This window comes from Parasteatoda tepidariorum, chromosome 9 (assembly GCF_982258835.1).
Source record: "Parasteatoda tepidariorum strain Cologne lab strain chromosome 9, Ptep-v5.0, whole genome shotgun sequence".
Lineage (NCBI taxonomy): Eukaryota > Metazoa > Arthropoda > Arachnida > Araneae > Theridiidae > Parasteatoda > Parasteatoda tepidariorum.
Window position 1 is genome coordinate 44,664,674 of NC_141763.1, and position 15,955 is coordinate 44,680,628.

At 31.0% G+C, this 15,955-nt stretch overlaps 1 protein-coding gene across 1 annotated transcript; it reads right to left on the bottom strand.

Moving 5' to 3' along the window:
- Window positions 1-13,174: 13,174 nt before the first annotated feature.
- Window positions 13,175-13,957, bottom strand: LOC147804025 (uncharacterized). The gene has a single exon (XM_087151383.1). It carries the CDS (start codon window positions 13,955-13,957, stop codon window positions 13,175-13,177), a length of 783 nt encoding a protein of 260 aa, XP_087007509.1.
- Window positions 13,958-15,955: the final 1,998 nt, after the last annotated feature.

A 15,955-nucleotide genomic window follows, 5' to 3' on the forward strand; every position in this document is an offset into this window, starting at 1 on the left:
GCTTTTAATAATGAATTAGCCTGTACCTTAACTAAAAAGAAAAAAACTAGGTTAATATTTTTTTTGAAACACAGTTACAAACAATCGCATCAGTTTTATTAAAATAAATTTTGTGAGAATTTAAAGTCCCTAAAATTTCTTCACGAATCGATAGTAGTGCAAAGCTTGTTCTGAGATTTATGCTAACAATATTAAATAAACTTTATTTGTATAATTATATTTTTCCTTGTTGTATGAAATTTTTCACTGATGAAACTAACAGAATTGTAGAATTGAAATGATGAGATGATCACATCATTTCAATCTCCGAATTAGAAAAAGGAAACTATAACAAAATATGACAAAAAGTAAAAAAAAATTAATCTTGTTGTACAAACTGTGAAAATAAATCGAATGAAATTCTTTTAAAAAACAACAATGAAGAATTATCCTGTACTTTAACTATAAAAAAAAAGCTACTTTAATATATTTTTTAACATAATTACACACAATCGTATCAGTTTTAATAAAATTTACCATTTTTATTATAACAAACTTTGTAAGAATTTATTGTCTCTAAAGTTTCTTTACATATCGATGATAGTACGAAGCTTGTTTTGAGGTTTATGGTAACAATACTAAATAACTTTTTATTTCTATAATTATATATTTCTTTGTTGCATTAAATTTTTCGCTGATGAAATCTTCAGTGTAGATGATCGCATCATCTCAATTACCGAATTAAAAAATGATAACAACAAAGCAATACTAAAATTTAAAAATTAAAACTTATGCAAAGTTTGAAAGTTTATCAAATAATCCTGTAGAAGAAAAAAAGTGCTTTATGTTTTTTTTTTTAAGCACAGTTTAGAACTATCGTACCAGTTCTAATAAAAACTTTCCGATTTTATTAATATAAATTTGGCATTAATTTAAAAATCCTATAACTCTTTCTCAGTCGATGATAGCTACAGGCAAAGTTTAGTTTTGAAAGTTTTTTTTTGTGATTTACGGGAATAATACTAAATAACTTTATTTCTATGGTTATATATTTCCTCGTTGTATAAAATTTTTCGTTGATGAAACTTTCAGTGACATAGATGATCGTATCACTTCAATCGCCGAATCAAAAATGAGATCAATAAATTTTTTTTCAGGTATTATTTCTTCTAATAAAAAGAATGAACATTGAAGAAAACATCTCTTCCATATCCCACGCATTCTCTTCGAACATTCTCATTCTTCCACAAACCAAATTTATGACTCATAATTGACAATCCCAGAAACTTTTCTGGAAGCACGAAAACTCGCTCAGTTGTTCCTTACCCCCACCCCCTTATTTTTCATATTATATATTATTTTCTTTTATTTATGTCATTCTTTTCTTTCTTCTTTTTTTTCATTTTCCCCTCGCGGCAAAAAATACTCACAACAAAATCGCAAACGATCGATTTTTATTTTCGGCAGACGACTTTTCGCTCGTATATGGATATATTCTGTTGCGGCGCAGTGGCAACACAAACACACAAAGGAAGCCGAAGAAAAATGTCAGTCATCCATTTTATGCATGAAAACAGCTCCAGGGTTTTCATTCAACTGACGTTTTTAAACAGTTTCAGCCACCATAGAGAAGCCTCCAGCCAGATAGCCGTTAAAAATTGTCCGAAGTTCTTTTTTCTTTCTTTTTTTAAAACCCTTTTTTATTATTTTTTTCGCGTATTTAGTTCCTTTTCTTCCAACTGAGGTAGTTTTTTTATGAGTTCCAAGGAAGAGACTCTGGATGAGAAAAAGAGATAAAAAGAGGTAGAATGTTTTTGGCAGGTTCTGAATATGGCGTTGCGAATGGACACATTTTTATGCCTCCCTCATATTCCAAAGAGAATGTTTTTTTTTTATTTATTTCGGTCACCGAATTTTTTTTTCTATTCTTTTAATCCTACAAATGACTTCGGGCATTTGCGTTTAGTTGAATCATTTAACTTGTATCAGCATTAACCGTGAACGAATACTGTTTAACGATCCATTTTAAATATGTTTTGGTTTTGAAATAAAAAATCATAGCAGTTTTTTGAAAGGAAAGAAATCTAAAGATAAAATTCTTTTGGAAATAAAAAGTGCTTAAATTTAACTAAGTACCTTTTTACGAAGAAGATGTTTGATTCATTGGGGAAAAAGAGTTTTCGGTACACATTTAGATCTAAACGATAGAAATATATCTTTTTCGTAGTTGCACACATAAAAACTAGCATTAAATTTTCTTTTGAACCAATTATATAAATTAAAAAAATTCTAATTTAGATGATAATTAAGGAAACAATGAATTAAAATGTACTTTATTTTTAAAGCTCGGAGCTATGGAGGATGGGCTAGGGATCCCAGCAATTGTCATCTGTTTTGAAGTATATATCATGTTCATATAAAATCTAATACCTACTGTCAGACCGACTAATATACAAGTATCTGTAATCTGTATTTATAAAATACAGAAAAATCATATGATTGGAAAACTACTTGCAAATTTATACAATTCGGAATAACGAAACTTCCTAAAATATCAATCCTTATCACACACCCTCTCATTGGCATAACATAAGCGGAGGGATACGTCATAAGTTTTCATAATTCCACTCCTGTTTTAGAATCTTATTATTGATTAACACCTTGTTTAGCACAGAATACTTGATAATACGAAAACGGAAGGATACGCCATAAGTTTTCATTAATTCCACTCCTGTTTTAGAATCTTATTATTGTTTAACACCTTGTTGATTAATAATACAGAAAATACAGAAATACTTGATAATACAGAAAAATCATATGATTGGAAAAACTACGTGCAAATTTATACAATTCTGAATAGCGAAACTTCCTAAAATATCAATCCTTATCACACACCCTCTCATTGGCATAACATAAACGGAGGGATACGCCATAAGTTTTCATAATTCCATTCCTGTTTTAGAATCTTATTATTGTTTAACACCTTGTTTAGTACAGAATACTTGATAATACAAAAGCGGAGGGATACGCCATAAGTTTTCATAATTCCACTCCTGTTTTAGAATCTTATTATTGTTTAACACCTTGTTGATTAATAATATAGAAAATACAGAAATACTTCATAATACAGAAAAATCATATGATTGAAAAAACTACGTGCAAATTTATACAATTCTGAATAACGAAACTTCCTGGAATATCAAGCCTTATCACACATCCTTTAATTGGCCTAACATAAGCGAAGGGTACGCCATAAGTTTTCATAATTCCACTCCTGTTTTAGAATATTATTATTGTTTAACACCTTGTTGATTAATGACTAGTTAACTCTTCATTACATTTGCAATGTGTAGTTAACTTGTCATCGGTCAACAGCATTTGGGCATGAAATTAACATTTAGAATGTTTTACTTCACTTCTATATTTGATAACAATAGCTGGTGACATGACATAGTTTCTGGGTAAAATCACAATTTAAAAAATTGTTAATTTAGATTCAGTTAATTGTTAATTAACACATCGTTTCTATATTTTAACGTATTTTTCCATATATTGTTTGCCCCTATTTTCATAGTTGACATAGGCTAAACATCTAACTGTCTTGACAACTACAAGCTCACCGATAGTTGTCAAAATTGCAAATTATTTGCTAATAAGCATTATTTCACATCCTTCAAAGTACAGATTTAAAGAAAGACTCGATCTGATACATTTAATTCATTTTAATTGTGTGATTAAACAAAATACTTATCATTAACTAACAGGAGTATTTTTCGAACATACTAAAAAAAATCTTCAGTGATAAATTGCATTAATAGGATGTCTGTCATGCATCAAAACTTCTTGACATATATTTCTTAAAAAATGTTATTTTAACAAAAATTGTTCTTAAATTTTTTTCATCACCTGATCAGAAAATAGTTTGCAATAGAGAGTTTTTATATTAGTTGTTATCGTTAATGAGGCCAGTGAATTAGACGTGAACTTTTCAGAGCAAACCAAGTTCTATATTCATAGATTATGTAACTCATTTTGTATAACTGTATCAGTTAAATTATTTTACATTCTCACTTGATAAACATAATAACAAATTAAAATACCCAAGTAATCACAAAATCAATAGCTGGTACCAAATAAATACGAGAATCAATTTTTGAAAATTACACTAAAGGGAATAAAGCTTCTAGAAACTAAAATAAAATTACTTTTAAGCATATTTGGCTAAAATATTTGTGATAAGTTTTATTATTTTTTTTTCTATAAAAGTATTGATCCTTTTTTTTTACTTGTTGTAAAAATAAGCTTCTTAAAAAGGCGTGTTCATTTTAGCTACACAACCATTACTTTTATCTTTTCCAATCGCAAATTATAAAATGAAATACTGATTAAAATCTCTGATTCAATAAAACGCTGATTAAAATTGATTAAGCTTTTTAAAATGTCTCATTCTAACTATTAAATGGAATATTTGTTATGATATCGTTTAGTGATATATTGGTACTTTCTGATGTATTGTTGACGGTTATGATTTTCATAATTTTCGTTTTCCGATTTTAAAATATAAAATCAAATGTTGATTAAAATCTCTGATTTATTAAGACGCTGGCTAAAATTGTTGATTAAAATCGATTAAGCATTTTAAAATAGCTTGCTTATTTTAACTATTAAATGGAAAATTTATTTTTTTCCGCATCGTTTAGTGAAGCTGTATTGCTACTTTCTGATACATTTTTGGCTACACGGGCACGTCTTTTTTTTAATTAACTTTTCCGATCTCAATATAGAAGTGCATTTTATTTTTTATTAGTGAGACTTTCAGCTTATAAAAAAAACACACACTAGTTTAATACTTTTTAATGTTCAAAATCTAATAAATGACAATGAAGCAAAATTTTCTTTTATTCTTTTCTTCGTCGCACGGACATATTAGAAATTTAAACGCCAATCTATTTTCTGTTCCTCGAAAGACATTAAAGGAAAAGAAATTCAAAATCACCTTTTCTGTTTTTTAAAAGCATTACTCGTTAATAAGCTTCAGAGTTTACAAAAATGCAAATATACAGCTTTCACTCTCTCACCTTACATCAACTGGAAAATTTAATATGGTTCTGTGTGTCACTTTCCTGTGTTAAAACCGGCTGTTGCCAAAAACTGAAATAGAAAAATAGTGCAGCAAGGCACAAAAATAAATGGCGAACTCATTTGTTGCATTTTATTCCCTCGATAACTCTTTTATTTTTTTTTCTAACGTGATTTATCGTCTGAAGAGTTTAATATTCTTCATTTATTTGATGACGGTAGCAAACGATTCCTCTTTTTGGGTAACAACAAATTAGGGAAAAGAAGAAAGAACATATATAGGAAGAGAGAGAACCTTTAACAGATAAATTTTGACATCATTCGCTGTTACGGCCACCAGGGACTTTAGTCCGGATATTTTACTTCAAATCAATGACTAAATGAGTTTTTTTTTTCATCCTCTTTCTTATTCGCTTTCAGATATTTTTTTATTTGTTGGGTTTTGTTTTTCAATTTTATTTTTTATTATCGTTTTCATCGGAAGCCCGCGAAATCACGACTATAATAAGTTAACTGTTTCTGTAACCTTCGTCGGCCCGTTTTAGATTGGCTCCATTTTGGCATCGAGTTTAATGTAGCTAATTTTACACACCGATGAAAAGGCTGAGTTTTAGAATATTTTTTCTCTTGAAAAATGGCTTTTCTTTTAAAAATACAGAATCAGTGTTTTTAAGAGGGGTGGTTAGAAAATTGCTTTAGTGGCATAATCGATAAGACTTCAGTTTAAGATTTGTATCTTTCTGATATTCGAGTTCAATGAAGGCCCTTTTTTTGAAAATTCATAATTGATTTTTAATTTTTTTTCTGAGTTAATTAAGAAAACTTTTACGTATCAATGATTTCATTCCAATGAAATCAACATAACTTGTTTTACGTTATGTGCTTTTCTCAAAAACATTTTCATGTTTCAAACATTTAAAATACAATTCATGGATTTTTTAACATTAATATTCATTTCAGCGAAAACTCGTTATCGATGTCTGTGCACGACTGCCTAGAGAGTAAATGGTATACTTCTGTGAATGACAATGAATAATTTATAGATCTATGGTTAATGATGATAATATAGGGTATGAAAAAACGATAATTCATTATTATTGATGAATATATTAAAGGTATATTTCATTCTATTTCAGCAATGTATCATTATATTGTTACAATTTATTTCAACCATTTGGGGAAAATATGCAATGAATACTAAATTGTAATAAAAATATACTTAGTGTGCAAGAATCCAATAATTAGGGCGACACGATGAGCATTAAGATGAAAAAAACTTCAGTAACTGCAAGCTGCAAACTGATATATTTCTTTTCTTATGAAGCGTAATTAGTAATATCTTAGTTGCTTTATTACTTATTCATTTGTTACATAAATTTATGATTAATTTTGCCGTTTGAACACTTGGATTGGAAATTCTGAACTTTTACATTAGAATTTTTACATTAACCTCGTCGCATTGAAAGTAGGGGGGGGGGGGTTATTGTCGTGACGTATAGGACAACAAGATGACGTCAACAATTAATCTTGTGGTAGAAATAGAAAAGCATGTTTTTCTAGTTCTGTTGCTCTTTCTAAGCTTTTGCACAAAGGAGTTGAATTAAAAGTAATTCCCAATACTAATCCTCAATTAGATCAAGCTGTTATGTGTATTGAGACAAGTAGATTACGATTTTGAAATAACCTAAGAACTTACTTACTAACTTAAATAACCTTTGAAATAATCTAACTGTGATCTAGTTAGACTAAACTAGAGTATCGTAATTCAGAGGCAGCGTTTTCCAAGCAACTGAAAAGGAAAATAACGTCCAAGACAAATTATTTAAAACTTATAATAAATGTTAGACTTTTATACTTATATAATAAATATATAGATAACCACGATTATGAGTAGACCACGGTTATGAAAAAAACCTAAAAAAATTACATCTATTAACTGATTACACTAAACACGGCATTACTCAATTCTTCAAGTTCGAAGTCCGTTTTGATGAATAACGGGGATGAGAGGTTGCTCAAGGTAACCAGAATTCTAGCATTGGTACTCGTTCGTTCACTCCCTTGATTTTTGGCGATGACGATTAACGAAGGTAGCCAAAATTTATTTTTTATTTTAAGTAAAAATGAACCATTTTTTCTTTTAACTGTGGAAATTTAATAAAAAGCATTACTGAAAAATTTTTTTGTTTCTTTATTAAAACGATTTGATTTTTTGAAACAATATTTTAAGAAAACAATCAACTTCATCGACATTAATGCTAAACACAATAGCTAGGCCTAAATTAGGTTGAGTTCAGGTTGCCCGTGCAAAGAATATGCATACTCCTTTCTATATTCTTTGTCCCGTATTAGCAATCCAGTAGTGACCTACTGGTTTTGTGGCGAATGAAATTATCGCCAGCCGTCATTTAAAAATAATGTAATCCTAAAACAGAACGACCAGATGATTAGAACATCTTTTTTTGGAGTGGCGATGTAAGCGCAAAAATGAAAATAATGTTTAAAATAATTGTTTGCATGAAAAAAGGTGTAATTTATGAAGGAGCAAAATGTTCATGATTTATTTTAATCCTTGAAAGACAATCTAATATGGATTGCGATTTAATAATCAGTAGTTTCTTCTGCTGTTCTTTCTAGACTTTTACATAAAGAAGTTGAAGTGTAAGTAAATCCAAAAGAATCTCCAATCAGACTAAGGCATTATACATTTTGAGACATATAGACTGCTGTTATGAAGCAATCTATAAAAAATATCTAGTAATTATAATCTAAAACTACACTTATAGATGTATCGGAATTACGAGACACCGGTAAAAAGAGAAATTATGTCGATTCAGTTAAAATATTTTTTTTAAACTTATAATAAAATGAAACTTATGTAATAAATATATAGAGAATTAAAAACTTATATAATATATTCATAACTTTTATGCGTTATACGCGTCATGCGTATTAAGACTTATAGGCTACGGTTATGAAGTAATCTATAAGAAAATATCCAGTAACTTTCATCTTAGACTACACTTATAGATGTATCGGAATTACGAGACAGCTGTAAAAAGAGAAATTATGTCTATTCAATTAAAATAAGTATTTTAAACTTATAATAAAATGAAACTTATGTTATAAATATATAGAGATTTAAAATTTCTTATAATATATTTATAACTCTTATGAGTTATACGCGTTATGCGTATTAAGACATATAGGCTACGATTCTGAAGTAATCTATAAAAAAAATATCCAGTAACTATAATATAAAACTACACTTATTGATGTTTTGGAATTACGAGACAACGGTAAAAAGAGAAATTATGTCTATTCAGTTAAAATATTTTTCTTAAACTTATAATAAAATGAAACTTATGTAATAAATATATAGAGATTTAAAAACTTATATAATATATTCATAACTTTTATGCGTTATACACGTCATGCGTATTAAGACTTATAGGCTACGGTTATGAAGTAATCTATAAGAAAATATCCAGTAACTTTCATCTTAGACTACACTTATAGATGTATCGGAATTACGAGACAGCTGTAAAAAGAGAAATTATGTCTATTCAATTAAAATAAGTATTTTAAACTTATAATAAAATGAAACTTATGTAATAAATATATAGAGATTTAAAAACTATAATATATTCATAACTCTTATGAGTTATACGCGTTATGCGTATTAAGACATATAGGCTACGGTTCTGAAGTAATCTATAAAAAAATATCCAGTAACTATAATATAAAACTACACTTATTGATGTTTTGGAATTACGAGACAACGGTAAAAAGAGAAATTATGTCTATTCAGTTAAAATAATTTTTTTAAATTTGTAGCAAAATGAAACTTATGTAATAAATATATATAGATTTAAAAACTTATATAATATATTTATCACTTTTTAAGTTTATTGGTATTATTTGATTTTAACATCCAAGTTACCAGAAAAGGGTCGCATGCTATCCCATTTTTCCCTTTATTTCTCTTTCTAGACTTTTGAACAAAAAAGTTTCAACTGTAATCTCCGACCGATTAAACTCTTGTGTGATTATCGAGACAAATGGATCCTGTTTTTTAAGTAACCAAAAAGAAAACACTACAGTGAAAATGTGATCTTGTTAGACTGAGCTTATAAGTATAGTGGGATTACTCTATAAATACTGAACTTTCAACAACTATCTCTTTTAGTTAGTTTGAGTACTATAACTCAACAACTACTCAACTAAACAAAAAGAGAAAATTGGATAAATTCAGTTAAATAAACTTAATGAACTTTTCCCTAGCGGCCTCAAAACGGTAATTGTATTGAGATATATAAGATCTATTTTATCTAGCGAGATAAATAGTAATTATATTAAGATATCTGAAATCTATCATATTTATCGATTGAGATCTATCTATCTATAGAGACAAACGGTAATTACATTGAGATATCTAAAATCAATTATATCTATCTATTGAGATTATTCATATAATAAGAACTATCTATCTATTGAGATTTATCTATTATTGATATCTATCTTTCAAGATACATCTATGGAGATACATCTATACAGATAAACGGTATTTATAGTGAGATATCTAAGATCGGTTCTATCTATCTAGCCCGTCTATCACCAATGTATCAATCTATTGGTATAAATGATAATTATATTGAGACATCTGAGATCTATTTCATCTATCTATTGAGATCAATCTAACTATTGAGACAAATAGCCCTTAAATTAAGATAACTAGTATCTAATCTATTTATCGAGATCTATGTATTGAGATTGTGGTGGTTGGTTGTGTCCAGGAGATAAATAGACGTAGTTTACATTTTAATTAGTATTTATTTTAATATTTAATTATAACGAACACAAGGGAAAACATGAAAGTTAGAGCAGTGCGTCTACAATGGCGGTTTGGCTTTTTCTTCGCGCGGAATGACAGAGACAGTTACTGATCGTAACTGTTGCGGTTACGATTAAGTTAAGTTCAGTCGCCGCACACTCCCCCGCCAGTATCAGGGTACTGATACGTAACGATCGGGGAAGGTAACTCTGCGGCCTGATCTAGTCCGTTGTGCAGGTTTGTCCGGAGAATCTTTTGGTAGACTCGGTTCTTTTGAGGGAAAAGTTTGGATTGTGTTTGGTTCGGATTGAAATAGTCCAAATGCTGGTTGGAGACGGTCAATAGAAATTGTCTGTTCTTTTTCACGTATCATGATGGTGAAATGTTTTTCACTTTTTCGTATGACTTTAAATGGTCCGTCATACGGAGGTTGTAGAGGTTTTCGAACAGAGTCCCTACGTACGAATACGTGTGAACAATTTCTAAGTTCGGGATGTATGAAAATTCGACGATTTTCATGATGTGACGTCGGTCGAGGTCTTAAGTCTTGAAATAGAAGTCTTAATTTACAGACAAATTCTTGTGGAGGATCATCATTTGCAGTGGGAATCAAGAAATCACCTGGTAAGCGTAATGTCTCACCATAAACTAGTTCAGCTGGGGTTGCTTGGATGCTTTCCTTAACTGTGGATCGCAAACCGAGGAGAACCACTGGTAGAACATCTGTCCAATCTGTTGTTGCGTGGCACTTCAAAGCGGCTTTGAGTGGCCGATGAAAATTTTCTATCAGGCCATTGCTTTGCGGGTGAAAACTTGTTGTTCGGCAACGCTCAATTCCAAGCAGTTTCGTCAGGCTGTAGAACAATGATGATTCAAAATTTGTTCCTCTATCAGTCGTTATGAAGGCTGGTATGCCAAAACGGGCAATCCAGCCTGTGAAAAACGCTGATGCTATAGTCGTTGCTGACATGTCAGTGACTGGGATAACTTCTGGCCAACGTGTATAACGGTCTATGCACGTGAGACAATATTGGAATCCTCTAGATTGCGGAAGCGGTCCGATGAGATCCAAGTGTACATGATCAAATCTTTTTGAAGGTATGGGTATTGATTCAACCCGACTTCGAGTATGTTTGTTGATTTTAGATCGCTGACAGGCAAGACATTCTCGAGTCCACTTCACACAGTCTTTGTTGATGGAAGGCCACACAAATTTGGAACGGATCAGTTTTGATGTAGCTCGAGTTCCAGGGTGTGACAATTTGTGAAAAGTATTAAAAATTGTACGACGATGCGATTGTGGAATATATGGACGAGTGATTTGAGATTTTGTGTCACAAAAAAGCGTCTTGGAGGAGCCAGGAATTACAACTTCTTGTAATTCAAGTGACGAGTTTGTACTCAAAATTAATTTCAGTTCAGGATCATCACGTTGCGAATCGGCTATTTCGTCATAGTCCACTGCAGTAGGTGTACGAATTGTTTCAACTCGAGATAACATATCAGCAGATATGTTATCTGCGCCCTTAATATAACGTATGTCGGTGCTAAACTGACTGATGAAATCAAGGTGACGGTGTTGACGTGGCGAATATTTGTCCCATTTCTGTCGGAAGGCATACGTTAAAGGCTTATGATCAGTGTATATTGTGAATAAACGTGCTTCAAGCATATGTCTAAAATGTTTAATTGACAAATATACCGCAAGCAATTCCCGATCATAAGCGCTGTAACGCGTTTCCCTAGGAGTAAGTTTTTTTGAGAAAAATCCGAGAGGTTGCAAATCGTTACCTATCAGTTGGTGTAATGCCCCACCAACGGCGAAATCTGAAGCATCGACGTGCAAGACGAGGTTAGCATCTGGGGAAGGATGGGCAAGAAGCATTGAATTTCGAAGTAACGCCTTACAGTTATCGAAAGCTTCGGTAGCGGTTGAGGTCCAATCGATGATTTTGTTTCGAGCTGGGCTACCTTTTAACAGATCATGTAAAGGTTTTTGAATTGCTGCCGCGTTAGGTAGATGCCTACGATAAAAATTTAATAAGCCTAAAAATCGCTTAAGCTCTTTGATCGTATTTGGCTTTAGAAACCGGTCGATTACTTCGATGCGCTCAGTAAGAGGAGTGATACCTTTATCGTTTACTGAATGCCCTAGAAAAGAAATTTCAAGTACCCCAAGTATGCATTTTGATACATTTAATGTCAGACCGTAATTTCGGAGTCTTTTAAAAACTTCAGTAAGGTGTTGAATATGCTCTTGTTCTGAATTGCTAAAGACTAAAATATCATCTAAGTACCAATAGCAGAAAGGTAGATCTCGAAATATTTCATCCATAAAGCGTTGAAATGTCTGGGCAGCATTACAGAGTCCGAAATTTAGAAAAGGAAACTCGAATAAGCCGAAAGGGGTGGCTATCGCAGTTTTAGGAATATCAGCCTCATTAACTGGGATATGATAGTATGCTCTGACGATATCTAATTTAGAAAATATTGATTTTCCATAGAGAGCATGTGCGAAATCATGTAAATATGGAATGCCATATCTATCCGGGACGGTTTTTGAATTTAAGAGTCGATAATCTCCTACTGGTCTTATATTCGAATTTTTAATAACAACGTGTAACGGAGAAGACCAGGGACTTTTTGAAGGACGACATATACCTTTTTCACACATTGTTGAAAATTCGCGCTTAACTGCTTCGAAAACTTGAGGATGTAAGCGACGTGGCTTACAATGTACAGGCGAACCTGTTGTTTCAATGTGATGAACGGTAGAATGTTTAATAGATTTTCTTTCTTGCGAGGGGTTAGTAATATCCGAGAATTCTTGTAATAAATTTTGAAAAGGCATATTATTAGATATAGTTTTAACTGAGCACTGAGAAGAATTAGCAAAATAGCCGCTCGACTTTAAAGAAGTGTTTGAATCAATGAGACGTTTATTCTTCAGATCAACAAGTAATGCATAATGCGTTAAAAAATCAGCTCCAATTATTGGCGAGGTGACGTCCGCGAGAATGAAATCCCAGCCAAATGAACGACGGAGGTTAAATGATAATTTTAAATGTTTTGTTCCGTAAGTTTTAATGGGTGAATTATTCGCGGCAAATAGCATTATGCTGCTTGGCGTATATTTATTTTTACTGTTAGAAATAGGCAGAACGCAACATGCGCTTCCCGAATCAATAAGGAAATTTAAGTTTGTATTTTTATCATAAATGAATAATCTGTTGCCTAATTTATTAGCCACGGAATCTGCAGGCAAAATAGATGACGTGGCACTTATTCGTTTCCCGAATTAAATGAACAAGGTTGTTTACATTTTAACGCATCTTTTCCAAAACGAAAATGATAAAAACAAAGAGAACGTTCCTCTGATTTATTTCTTGTCCTTGAGTTTGTACGGCCACGAGAATCTGATCGGCGCCGGTATTGCTGCACAGACATTTTCGCTACTTGTAAGCTGAGCTCTGATATTTGATTTTGAAGAGCAACAAATGAATTACTTTTTAGATCGGTTTCAGTTTCATTTTGTTTAATGGAATTTATTTGCTGGGTGGGGGAAGTTTCAAGTATTTTATCAGCTAGTAAAGCCAATTTGACCAACGTTTGATCAGTTAAAATTGATAAAATAGATTGCACATTGGGGGGTAAACGTTGTAGCCATATTGTTTTAAGAAAATCCTCAGTTACTGAATCGGTAGCAACTTCTCGCATTTGTCGTAGGAGAAGAGAGGGTTTTTGGTCACCTAATTGAAGTTCTGAAAGTAGTTTTCGAATGCGTTTATTTTCAGAATCCGAAAATTCGGTGATGAGACGTTCTTTTAAAGCATCATATTTATTAGTAGCAGGGGGTGAAAATAACAAGTCTGATACATGAGATAGCGTTTCTGCATCGATATGTGCAATAAGACTTGCATATTTAGTTTCATCTTTGGTTATGTTAGATAAAGTAAATGCACTTTCAACTTGTAAAAACCAAAGTTTAATATTTGTGCGCCAAAAGGGGGGTAATTTAAGTGCAATCTTATCTACGTGAGTATTTTCAGCGTTATTTGGCTGCATATTAAAATGTAATAATATATATATGTAATGAAATTAAATTAATATACAGTATGCATTCCGACAGAAATTAAGAAACAAAAATTGAAAAGCCACAGTACCGTTTTTGTGAAACTTCCGATATCCAAAGCGAAATTAGTTATTCCATTTGAAACATAATCTCCTTAATATATGAACGTCCGGCTGTCACCACTGTGGTGGTTGGTTGTGTCCAGGAGATAAATAGACGTAGTTTACATTTTAATTAGTATTTATTTTAATATTTAATTATAACGAACACAAGGGAAAACATGAAAGTTAGAGCAGTGCGTCTACAATGGCGGTTTGGCTTTTTCTTCGCGCGGAATGACAGAGACAGTTACTGATCGTAACTGTTGCGGTTACGATTAAGTTAAGTTCAGTCGCCGCAAGATACACTGTAAATATATTGAGACATCGTAAGTATGAACAATTAGACTAAGTTTATTTATGCATCGGAAAATTAAATATAATATTTTGGAAATATCTATCTCTCTATTAGGATATCTCTATTGAGAAAAACGGTATTTATAGTGGGATAGCTAAAATCTGTTCTATCTATCTAGCCCATCTATCACATATGTATCTATCTATTGATATAAATGGTAGTTATATTGAGATATCTGATATCGATTTCATCTAACTATTGAGATAAATAGCTATTATATTGAGATATCTAGGATCTGATCTATCTATTGAGATTTATCTATGCTGAGATCTATCTAGATATACGGTAAATATATTGAGACATCGTAAGTAGGAATAATTAGACTAAGCTTATTTTTGCAACGGAAAATTAAATATAATTTTTTGTAAATTACTTAAAACTAAAAATTATAACGAAAGTATGATTCGAATAGACAATGTCTGTAATAGACAATATGTAAATGTTATGTCTTTTCTACAATTTTGAAACATGCTAAATGATGAAAAATAATAATGACATTATAATCCTATTTTGTTAAATTCACACTGAGAGATAAAAAAAAAACTTACGGTCCATATTACAACATGGCAAAATTGAACATGTTTCTGACTCTATGGGAGCTCCAAGAAGCTCGGCTATTTTTACCAGAACACTTAGGTAATGATTTTGTAAAAATTAAAAATAAATATGACTTTATAATACGTGATAAAATTGGGTAAATGTGTCAAAATTTTATAATTTTATCATTATACTTTAGAGCATGGCATAAAAATCCTTTATTCCGTTAAATAAATTTTTTGCTATCTGTATTTTTAATCTAAATGTGTTGCAATGAGAACTATAATTTTGGAAACCAAAATGTCATTTGCATAATTATGTATAATGTAAATGTAAACTGTTATGCATAATGTAAATGTAGATTGTTATGTATAATGTAAACTTTTGAACCGAAAGTTACAATTGAATGTTTTAAATACCGTACATTTTGGTTTTATTAAGCAGTTTTTTATTTACTAGAAATGTCATTACCATACATTAGGGGAGAGTGGGGTCAATTGTAACATTTTTTACTTAACTATTTTTAACTAACAAAAATCCAATATATTATTAGTATTGATTGACAGACGAGTAAAGTAGACTATCCTCTACTAGAAAAAAAATAAATACCTTATTTTGAATGTTATTATATTAGTTATTAACAATTTTTGACAGTCGTGCACTTGTTGCAATTGTCCCCACTTACGGGGTCAATTGTAACAGTTCATAAATTCAACTAAACATAGTTAATTATACATATTACCATAGTTGTGATATATTTTTTATTGATCAAAATAGTAGTGATATTTTAGGAGTAAAAATAATAATGAGCAGAGACCTAAAGTGTTAAACTTTTAACTTTAACGGGTTAAAAATTTTAATTTTAGCTGTGAAGGGTGACAAATAAAATAACGCACATGCAACATAATATAAATGATATAGGAAACTATTGGTGGTTCTTAAAGAGTTAAGTAATGGTTTATAAACATATGATTATTTATTTTCAGCTGTTACGATCG